This window comes from Otolemur garnettii, unplaced genomic scaffold (genome assembly GCF_000181295.1).
Source record: "Otolemur garnettii isolate 467f Iridium unplaced genomic scaffold, OtoGar3 scaffold00006, whole genome shotgun sequence".
NCBI lineage: Eukaryota > Metazoa > Chordata > Mammalia > Primates > Galagidae > Otolemur > Otolemur garnettii.
The window spans coordinates 18,311,115-18,323,180 of record NW_003852401.1 but is presented as its reverse complement, the minus strand read 5'-3'; the positions used below and the strand labels follow the sequence as shown (position 1 = coordinate 18,323,180).

The 12,066-nt window shown below is 39.6% G+C and overlaps 1 protein-coding gene across 15 annotated transcripts in view; it reads right to left on the bottom strand.

Moving 5' to 3' along the window:
- PTPRD (protein tyrosine phosphatase, receptor type D) overlaps window positions 1-12,066 on the bottom strand; it is a 2,156,277-nt gene that overhangs the window by 402,331 nt on the left and 1,741,880 nt on the right. For all 15 annotated transcript variants that reach the window (XM_023508432.1, XM_023508444.1, XM_012813956.2 and 12 more), the window contains one exon: window positions 3,265-3,431. In XM_023508432.1, the coding sequence (XP_023364200.1) occupies window positions 3,265-3,349 (85 nt within the window). In that variant the 5' untranslated portion in view covers window positions 3,350-3,431. The remainder of the gene's footprint in view (window positions 1-3,264; window positions 3,432-12,066) is intronic.

The following is a 12,066-nucleotide window of genomic DNA, read 5'->3' as shown; positions in this document are numbered from 1 at the left end:
TTTATACACGTGCATTCAAGAACCAATAAGGAAATTCATCTGCAGCATTTAAGACACAGGAATGAAAAGAAATAAGATACACACACACAACCAGCCTATCAAAATAACAGTGGGGATATGCAAGGCATTTTAAATTGGCAATGGCAAAGACTATAATTTTCTCCTAAAGGGATAGTATTATGATTTTTCAACATCCTTGAGAACAAGGCTCATGAGAGCTCTCCTACTTAATGCAATGTCACACCTAGTAGTTTGCTATGATATTCCACACGGCAGCTGATCACACTGACTTCAGGGCCTTTGGAGTTAATCATTTCAAAAGAGTGAGAGGTGGACACATTAATAATAGTAAACTAGAGTAGCTTCGTTCCCTTCCCCATCCCCACAGTCTACTGCTTCAAAGGAGGCCAAATGATTGTTTAATATTACTTTAGATTTCTCATGTGGCTCTGATAAACTACTACTAATTTTGAAACATGACTCTTAATCTCTTGGACCAATACAAAACCCAGGTAGGGAAAAGGGAAAAACAAATAAGGTTAGATACGCTAATGAAGGCAGAGGGACACAAACCAGAGACCCAAGTAACAGAAGCCTAAAAATATTATCTTTATATGATGGTGAAGAATTCAGACTTTTCCTTGGTTCTCTCTATATCTTTATTTTTTTCTTTTCAGCATTTGAAGGAGAGGTACTAACACAACTGGATGAAGGATAACTCTGGATCCTATTTTACCACCTGTTCTTTAAACATTTTTAGTGACTAAGTTTGTACCTCCAACTCCACGTGTGCTTTCATGAACCACAAACACCCTCCAGTAGATTACTAAGGAACGCCCCTTCTTCTTTGAAAATGGCCCTTTAAAAATGTGACTACATTTTTCTCTTTTGCTGGGAACTTTCAGTATGTACTATTCACTGGTGTCAAATGAATCTATGCAAGGGAAAATAAACTACATCAAGCCTGAGCAGACAAGGACAAAGCTAATCAAAGTTGATTTGGCAAAATAGAAGCTGTTTCTTCTTAAGGGGCAATGGAAAGGGTGAAAGGAAAAGGATTCTTTTTCAAAGGACATTTGGGTTTGAAAACTGATATCACCGAAGTACACATCATGGTAAGTATCTTACTTTAACAAACTGCTAACATAGGCCCTTGTGATTTCTTTGGTGAGATTATACAGCCAGAATAAGAAGTGTGATGAAGGAGAAAGAACAGAAGTGGAGAAAGAGAACTGACCCCAGTCAGACCACCACCTGACGGTCTTCCTGCAGATGAGAGTAGATGGAGAGTAGGTGACAGTCATCTGAAGCATAGACTGTTTCACACCAGATAATTTTAAAAGTCCTTGACATCTGTCTGCCACTTTCCACCAGAGAGTTAAGTATCTATGTGTCTGCTCAGCAGAACTTACCTGGAAGGTTACCTTTATGGATAGACACTAACTTGTATACTTGTATATCCATGTAACTTCTCCCCCTGCCCTCTATCTACTAACTGTAAGAAAATCTCTAGCTGCAACTGACATGAAAGTGGGTTCTCCGGGTCTTAATATGCTTTGTGAAAAAATTAACTATGGTGAAACAACTTACTTTTGCATTCTAGCCAAAGCAGAAATAATAAAACGATATGCTCAATTTCTCTTCAATACACTAAATTTAGATTTCCACAGTACTTTAAAATAAGCTTTGACATAAATGGCTTTAAAATAACAAGAGCATCTTACATTTGGGTTTTTTCCCAGTTAATTATTGGCTGGCATTATACTGGGAATTCCTTGGCTTCACCTTTAATTGACACCCCCAAGTGCTAATTGGGAGACGGTATACATTATTAGCCAGAGAATGCTGTACTTAAAACATGCATGCTCCACATGTATCTTATTACTGTATTAACATTATTCCTTTCACTCCTAAAAAAGATCTCTTTAGAAAATAGAGCCCCCTCAACCGGCTAAGGCGCCAGCCACGTACACCTAAGGTGGCGGGTTCGAATCCCCAGCCCGGACCCGCCAAACAACAATGACGGCTGCAACCAAAAAATAGCCGGGCGTTGTGGCGGGCGCCTGTGGTCCCAGCTACTTGGGAGGCGGAGGCAGGAGACTCGCTTGAGCCCAGGAGTTGGAGGTTGCTGTGAGCTGTAATGCCATGGCACTCTACCCAGGGGGACAGCTTGAGGCTCTGTCTCAAAAAAAAAAAAAAAAAAAAAAAGAAAATAGAGCCCCCATTTAAACGAAGCAATTGGCTGCTCATGAGGGAATTCTTGTCAAAATGTAATTAATAGGAAGGGGCCAAGATAACACCGGATCCTTGTCTTCCCAACATCCTTAACATGAATCAAATTTAATCTCACTGAAATAGTCAGTGGAGGGAAAAGTTAATGACTGCCTAGGTTACGCAGTTTAACTGTACCTGGGGATGCCCCAAGAATATGGCCAACTCACATATGAACTAAACCCCCACCAAGGAACCAGACACTTCAGTGAGTATGAGCCAGAGACACATCTTCCCCACCACTATGTCTCCCCCAAAGCCACAAGACAGATGGGAAAATAAACACAAAGGTAGACCTAATGACTTCCCAGTTACAAAGGAGATATGATCTTCTCATTAATTGGCGAGCTAATTGACCACAATCGCAGTTTCATAAATTGCATCCAAAAATCTACACTTTTGGTGTCTGTACTCCACAGAACTCTCGCACTTCCAGATCCTTCATCCAGCCACAAAGTTGTCAGTTCTGCTTGATTTGTTTGAATACTGTACTCGACGACAGCTGTCGGAAACAGTACCTTAGAACAGCTGCTATGACAGCTACAAGGGGCTTGGAAGTTTAATTGGGCTCAATGTGACATTGTGCATTTTTCTAAACATAGAAATATCCACGAAACTAAAGAAATTTTGAATGGGTCTAAGGCATGTTTATTTATTGACACCACCAACTGGCTAACCTCAGTTTCGGTTGTATCAGTGTTCTCATAATATCTTTGCCACCAGGCTGGTGAGAGGTATAAAAAAATAAAAATAAAAATAAACAGTAGGAGCCGTTAGAGGCACAAGAAAAGGGGCATTAAGAGGGAGAGGAAATGGTAAGGAAGTCACGTCAATAATCTCTCTCAAAGGCTGGCTGGGAGCCAAGGAGGATCCCACAGTGTCTCAGGATTTACTTCCAAAGGAAATGTATTCAGCGGCCTGAGCCTGGTGCCAACTGCAAACAAAACCACTCATTACGGTCACAGCCCCCCAGAGGAGGGGAGAATGGCTTACTCTCAGCATCTGTGCGGAGGAGGAAAGCGAGGAGCAGCAGCAGCGGCCTGGCGACGAGCACCATCCTGCAGCTTGGCAGCAGCATGTGCGAGCAGCTTGGAAGCACTGCCTCTGACGCTGCAGCGAGGCTGTCCGGGCTGGAATCTCCACGGGAACACTCTCAGAGCCTGCAAAGGGAGAGGAGAGCAAAGAAAAGACACTTAGTTCTATCACTCTCTTTCCCCTGTTCCATCATAGCCACCACGAGAGGCACAATCTGTTGACCCATTGTAAATTCACCATAAATTGCAACCGCCCTGCATTTGTATTAGGAAGGAAATAACTCGGTTTGCAAAATGAAGAAGCTCTAGAATATGTGGGTTTGTGAAATGTGGGAGCACTCGCTTTCCCTTTTCCAGGCCATCCCATATGCCAACCTCCCTGACTTTCACTCTCTGCTAGGCCACCTTTTGGGCAAAGCACTCTGAGATGGAACTGTCACTTCGTATGAAACATTACATGAATACATCAATGGAAAAAAGGCACACCAGTGCTATAAGAAAGATTTAAGAGAAGTTCCTGCATGCAGGATAAAAGTCTATTACTGACAGAATAATGGAAGCTGCTCTCTTGGCATCAGATGGAATGACAGGACTAATTCAACTTCTCCAGCTAAATGGTAGAGGTTAGAATTTTTTACACTAGCATATTTGGCTTCTTCCCTGAAGACACATCAACACTCAAGTCTAGTTTGGCTTCAATAAGTCAAAACAATAGTTAGCATGTGCCACTTTGATTTAACAGGATTTTTATATGTCTCCTGGGCAAGGACTTAATTTCTTAATCTTCTCTGTAGAATGCAGAAGCCATGAAGTATTTTTAGAAAGCCTACTGCATGCTTTCTAAGACATCAAAGAGTGACACAGTGCAAGGTGTCTCAGGTACAAAGACGAGTCAGATTCTGGGTTTTTTGTTGTTGTTGTTGTTTGTTTGCTTTAGTTTCCAGATTAGGAGGAAAAAATAAGACAGGTATACCAGATAATTAGTATGAGTTAAGTGATTTGTGCCAGGAAGGAAAACCAAATAGTGTCATAAAAGGAAGGATAAAGAATGGTTTCGTGGAAAAAGCAATCTCTCCAAATGGGCCCTGGGATATAAGTAGGATTTTCACAAGATGAAGGAAAGGTACTCTAGGAAACCCGTGCAAAAGCAACGCAGTGGGAAAGGAACTTTGTGGAAGACGAGTTGCCTGGTTTGGTTGGAGCAAGCCTTCCCAAAGGTCATGTCAGCGTGCACCAGACCCCTGGAAGGCTCATTAAAACAGATAGTTGGGCACCATCTTGGGGTTCATGGTTCAGTAGCTCTGTGCAAGAGAAGGGTTGCCCAACAGAGACTACCTTTTGAGAGCCATTGGCTTGGAGTGACATCTCTATTAGGAAGCCAGAAGATCAGGGAAAAGAAAATGGTTCAGGCTTAAAATTAAAAGAAAAAAAAAAAAAAAAGGTCACAGAGTGCCTTGGACGGCAATCTAAGTCAAATGGGCTTTATTCAGTAAACCATAAAAACAAGCTACTTAATGTTTTGGAAAGAGGAACAACATAGAACTAGGCTTGGAAAAATTACCTGACATCTGAATGATTTAGAGGATGCTAAGGGACTGAGAAAGAACTGCAGGGGAGAAGTAAGCTAAGACCCAGGAGTGACGGTGGTCCTGGTGGGAATGGAAGAGAGGAAAGCAATGATCAGGCAGGCTCGAAGCAATCATCTGAAGCATGAGTCTTCAGGTGATACATAATGTTTCCAATAGAACCTTCAATAAATCTAGCACAGCCTCTTTCTTAGACACGGTACTCTTAATAAAATAAGAGAGTACATCACAGACTTTTGCCTCCTCTCTCACTGCAAGAAAAGCTGGGGAATGACGATCAGAACTCATTTGCGAAATGAAACCGCATACCTTTATTCTTTTTTATTGGAATATTTGAAACACATACCAAATTCTTGACAGGCAATACTAGTGATACCCAGAAATAACCTAATCCACTCAAATAACTTGTACTTTGAAAGGAATTGCCAGGCAGCTACTCTAGGGTTTCTTTTCTGAAACTGAGCTTCAGTGCAGAACAAAAAAATTTTTAAAGATATTATCTTTTTCATTACTATGCATGAGAGGCTGAATGCAGGAATGATAAAACGAAAAGGAAAGGGAGGAATTATTCTAATTACCATTCTACTGGACAGCCTCTTTTTATTCTTTAAACAGATTTGTGGGTGGCACGAAGAAGCAACTGGTACACTGAAACACATCCTCCTGAATCCGAAAGCTAGCCAGCTGCTCCAAATCAGCTATTGTTATCAATCACCTCTGAAAAAACAACCTATCAAGCAGTTCACAGCTATCAGACGTTAAATATCTCCAAACTTCATAGGAGAAGTGCGAAAGGACTCAGCTCTACACCTCACCCCTCTCCTGCTCTCACTGCTCCCAGCCTCATGCCAGCATTTCAAATGACAGCAAAGTCCAGGAGACATCAGTCCTGTCGGACTCAATTTGTGTCTGTGCAAGCGTATCAGAGCCAACTGCTACATAATGACTTCGTGTGATCACAGAGATAGAAACCTCCGAATGCTTGCTCAGGGAAGAAGCCATTTGGCTTTTCCTCGGCTGGAGTGCAAAAGAAGACCAAATTTTTCCAAATGAACCTTCGAATGTTACTTCCAGACTGGGAGCTATGATAAGATCTAGCACTCTAGAAATGAATGCAGATACTGACATACATATTTATACTTAAATGGGCTATGCCCTTGGCCAAGATGTGACAAAAAGAGAGCAGAGGTGTGAAGATAAACCCCATCTGAGATGTTCATTCCAGCCAATCTCCACTCCCTATCTTGTTGAATACACAAAAACAGTACCAAAAGGAAAATGCTGACTGCGTATCCGTAAGGAGGAATTTAAATTTAGAAACAAAAATGGCAAACACATTTTTAAGGAACTATGTAAAGCAAAAATAATGAGGACAAATGAATATTCAAGTATAAAACATAAGTATTTTTAATTAGCTTATAATAAGGATTGCTATGCAAGAAATAGGCGTTCTGAGATATTAAAGTACCATGCATTGGTTTGCATCACCAATTATGCTGCATTTGTCCAACAGCCTTCAGCAGAGGCCAACTCTTTTTTATATGCTTTGCTCTTTGCATCTTTCATTAACTGAGACAAGGAGATAAAACTTAACCATCTATATGAGTTTAAAATAAAATACGGCAAAAAAAAATTTTTAACTCCCTGGATTCGTCTTTTTAATACCACAAAGATCTCATGAAACAATAATTTTGTTGATTCCCAGTTAACTAAATATTTGCTTTTGTGTTTAACATGTATATGCGTGGTTAGAGAAATTAACAGTTCAGAGGGCCGTGCAACTCATTTAATATAATTTGAAATGGAACAACAGAGCACATGTGCACATAAGCCTTAACAAATCACTGTTTCAAGTGATCACATAAGCTGACACCTATCCAACCCTTTTCCTTCAGTTTAACAGCGTAATGCTTCTCTGTAATAAGTGTGTTCATATTCGAACTACTGTGAATGCTCATGGAATTATACTATTTTTTCCACCTTTCTGTACTACCGTTATGTGTTTCTATAGACTGTGTTAATGTAAGAAAAAAATAAATAAACTGGAGTTTTTGTTCTTTCCTAAGAAGTCCTTAGAGAAATGGCTGATGGTAGGTTTTGTGTAGGAAATGTAGAAGATAAGTCTGGAACATCTTGTCATAGCAGGAAGCAAGGAAGCTTTCAGGAACAACGAGGCTATATTCAGAAAAAGGATCTGAGCTGCCGAGGTGCCCATCAACTAAACGCAGGAATATCTGAGAGACAAAAAGAGTAACAGCGACCATGAACTGACGCAGATCACATCACAGTCCATGTGATTCTATGAGTTCATGTAGGTCATAGGTCACTTAACGAAGAGGACAGACAGTCAAAGCATTATTCTCAAACCAGGGACAGAAAAGGAAAGAATTAAGCATTTAAAAAAAAAAAATTCCATACAACTAAAAAAGAAACCAAAACACCACTGTTATCGCTAGAAAATGAGGTTATTGTTTCTCTCCCAACATTTTTCTTCTTCCTGTCGTCCAGCAAACCCTTCTCAGGTCTAGACACCTCAGAAGCAGAAATGTCATAATGGTATTTCACCTGACCATACATCCGTGTAAATATGCATGAAGTTGGGGGTATGGGGTGATAAGAGGGAAGTCCCCAAATGCTGTGACTCCTTTTATCTCTCTCCCCAAACCAGGCCTCTACAAATTGACTAGAAGTGGTTTCCATTTATTTATGAGAAGGATCCATTTGTACAAAAGATGTGCTACCAGCAAGCTCCAATTTATAAAACAGACAAAAGCAGGCTGCTCTGGATGAAGCTAGAGGGAGGGGGAGCCCTGGGGCCTCCAGCAAGCCTGGCGGAGGCTTCCGAGGGCACCCTGTAAATTCCCTGTGTCCTTAGCATATAGTTACAACATAAATACACTAAAAGAAAAGAGAAAACAAAAACAAACTCTCAACATTTCATTTTATCAAGTGGATTTTCAGAGAGAGGGCATCCCCCCTAAATATCTTTTATTTTACCACAGTACAGGACAACAATCTACCACCATTGCTCTCTGATTTAACTTTCTCCAGTGCAGAATTGTTTTGTATCTGCACTGAATAGTAACAGGCCATTTTACACTTAATCTTAGCCTAAAGGCTGAGAAACCATATAACAGACCATTTCAAACATAGCTAGTGCAACTGAGGAGGTAAACATTTTCTTTTTGTCTAAGTTTCATTTAAATGTAAACACCACATGTGGCTACTGGCTACCCCATCAGACAGGACAGACAACAGCTACGTGTTTTAACAGCCCTCAACAGAAGGGTCTGTGTTTTCTGAATTGCAGGCTGAAACAATAAGGTGGGAATTCCAACTCCTTGTAGCCCTCAGCTTTCTATGAATCAGACCCTAATGATTCACTGTGTTGTGTAAAGAAACCTATTTAACTTTTGGACCACTCACTCCTTCATCCATGATCTTTACCAAAAATATCATTTCACCTTTTTAAAACTACTTATAGGACATAAAAGAAGAATCAGTAAGTGTTCAAGCATCTATAACTGGAAAACTGTTATTGAGGGAAAAACTGCTAAAGATGTGGTTTCATGCTTTGCTATATTTCCCACTACTGAAAGCCCCTGCTTAGGATATAATAGGAATACAAACTTAGGGCCGGGCCAGGCACAGTGGCTCATGTCTATAATCCCAACATTCTGGGAGGCCGAGATGGGTGGGTTTCCTGAGCTCAGGAGTTCCAGACCAGCCTAAGCCAGAACGAGACCTCGTCTCTAAATTTAGCCTAGCGTTGTGGTGGGTACCTGTAGTCCCAGCTACTTGGGAGGCTGAGTCAAGAGAATTGCCTAAGCCCAAGAGCTGCAGGTTGCTATGACCCGTGAGGTCATGATGGCACTTTAACAGGATGACAAAGTGAGGTTCTGTCTCAAAAAAAAAAAAAAAAAAAAAGAAAGAAAGAAAGAAAGAAACTTAGGGCAGCAAGGACTTGCCACATTCTATACATGTAAAAGACAAACATGTTTCTACATATCCCTGTGAAATAATGGCTGCATTCAGTTAACACCAGCAAGGTACATGGAAAACAAACCTTTAAACACATATGGTACCAAATGCCTCATGCCGATTATAGAAAACACACCGAGAAGAAGAACAATAGAAAAAGTTTATGAAACAGTGGAGAACAACTATACAGAAGATACCTCTGAATAAAAATACTCAGCCCTAAGGAAAATAAGGAATTGTTTTTAGGTGAGAAACTCAAAATGTCTTAAATACTCTTTCGTATAATGGCACATCAAATCAAAAACTCTACATTTTTCTCTATTTTGCCCTAAATATGTTTTCATGACAGTAACTTGGGGTTAAAAAAAAAAGCTAAGATGTAGTTTATGAGCTATTACATCTACATACATAGTGAGAATTCAATCATCTCATTTTGGGTGTAGACTATAACTTAATATGAAGACACCCAGTGACTGTAAGCACACAATGGTTCTTTGATGAAAACAACTGAATTATAAGAATCTCTGAAGGGTAAAACAATACCTATCAATATAGACACATAAAAGATTCTTTATACACCTAATTTTAACCCAGTATGTATTAGTCTAAGCTTTATATATTATGATTCACTTTCCATGCGACGATAGATGCATCTCTGTAAGATTTCAAAGACCTTTACCTGAAAAGCACACATAAATATAGTCACTTTCAGAGAAGGAAAAATGATATTACTAACTTTGTTTCTTTCTCTTTTGGGAAGTAAAAGTGAAGGACGCCAAGAGATATGAACAGATAGAAGACAGATAAAATCCTCCTCTCCCTTATTACTTCTTTTCTTACAAATAAAACTATAATTGTGATCTGTAAAGGACATTTTTAGAAAAAGCATCTAATTTCTTTAACCTATTATTGATAAAAGCATGCCAGAGCTTTTATCTGGTTTTACGTGACGCAAGTGGAAAAGTTAAAATACAAGTTCTGTTGGGATGCTGTTAATTGTTCCATTCATCTAAAAAGACACTGTAAAAGTGAGAAACTGACCTTTTTCACAAAGTACAGACAGAAATGCAACCCACACACTTTCCACCCAAACGCCAGATCACAGATTCTGTCTGTGCATGGAAGCTCACACCTGTAATCCTAGCACTTTGGGAAGCTGAAGGGGGAGGATTGCTGGAGGCCAGGAGTCTGAGACCAGCTTGGGCAAGAACAACACCCTGAGCCTCTACAAAAAATAGGTGAATCCGGCATGCGTGGTGCACATGCCTATAGTCCCAGCTGCATGGGGGGCTGAGGCAGAGGATTGCCTGAGATCAAGAGTTAGAGCTATGATGAGGCCACTGAACATCAGCCTAGGTGATAGGTCAAGACCCTATCTCAAAAAAGGGGGTGGGGTGGGATATCCCTACACAGATTCTATTACTTTAATCTTGGGTATTTTTTATTTTACATAATTTATTAGACTTTTTTTGAATGTATTATAATACATATTAACAGCCCCTTAATGAAAGGGCTTAGACAAGATATTTCCATGCCAGATATACCATCATAAGCCCAATTTATAAGGCAATTATGCATGTTTATTCCAAAATTTCCTATTATCCCCACACTTGACTTTTTAGTAACATATATATATATAATAACACATATATATCAAGCTCTGAAGACAGTATGTATGAGCCATAAACTAATCTATGAGTGTATGTAGCCTCACATTTCCTTTGTGACAGATTGCATTCATATGGTTGAGTACACATTATCAATAACATCGTATTCCAACAATAATGTATAATTTGTTGTTTTATTTTAAATCGACAGATAAAATTGTATGTATTTATTATGTAGAACTGGATGTTTTGAAGTACATATAGTTACATCGTAGAATGACAAAAATCTAGGTAATTAGCGTGTGTACTCCCTCCATAGTTATCATTTGTGGCAAGAACACTTGACATCCATACGCTTAGTATATTTTAAGAATACACAGAGGTGAAACCAAACCATCATACTTCTTTTTTTTTTGAGACAGACTCTCACTTTATCACCCTTGGTAGAGTGCCATGGTGTCACACCTCACAGCAACCTCCAGCTCTTGGGCTTAGGGGATTCTCTTGCCTCAGCCTCCTGAGTAGCTGGAACAACAGGCACCTGCCACAACGCCTGTCTATTATTTTTTTAGTTGCAGTGCGGCGGGGCTGGGTTTGAACCCACCACCCTCGGTATATGGGGCCAGCACCCTACTCACTGAGCCACATGCGCCGCCCCCAAACCATCACTTCTAACTCAGTATAACTAATTTTCTTTGTCACTACCTTAGAAATCAAAAAGAGGTTCTTTTCAAAGCATGCAAAATATTTTTTTGTTTAAATTTTTTTTATCTTTTAAAGTATGTTATGGGTCATAAGTTTTTAATTACTATTACATCTATTTTATTTGTTTCAGTTTCATCAATACATAGTAAAAAAGAAGCACAGCAATAGGTAATACGTTTAATTTCTTTACTATGAAAAGCAACTTTTAAAATTCACTTTGAATTTACCACTCCCTAAAAGGAGCAATCTAGCATTGATTATTTTTTCTTTAAAAGTATTTTAAAAATAAAATAAAGGGCCTTCCAATCATTTACAAATACTTCATAACTAGAGATCAAAGAAAACTAATTAAACTTGATCGCCCGTGGTGTGTCTATCTATAGTTCCACCTCAGAGTGATCCAACCTCTGGACCAGGGGCTCTCAGATGACAGAGATTTTGCCCTCTCCCAAGGAGGCAAAATGTCTGGAGACACATTTTGGTGTCAGAACATAAGGGGGGTGCTTCTGGAATGCAAGGAGTAAAGGCCAGGGATGCTATAAATAGCATACAATGCACGGGACATTCCCACATAACAAAAAATTAGCCAGCCCAGAATATCAACACTGACAAGGTTACGAAACACTGTCCTGGAACAGTTCACTGACACCGATGAAAAATTCAACATTTAACCAAAAAAGGGAAGTTTTAAGATCTATTTCTTATACTGTTTTTTTAAATCCACTAATTTTAGGTGTTTCCAGCATAGTTTTAGGACATAGATTCAGAATAGATTTGAGTTTCTGGGCATGGGAATATGGATAACACCCAAATTTCCCTTTTTGTCCTAAGCTAGAATCAAAGTTGGCTTGACTTAAAAGTTTAGTTCACAGGCTTAGGCGG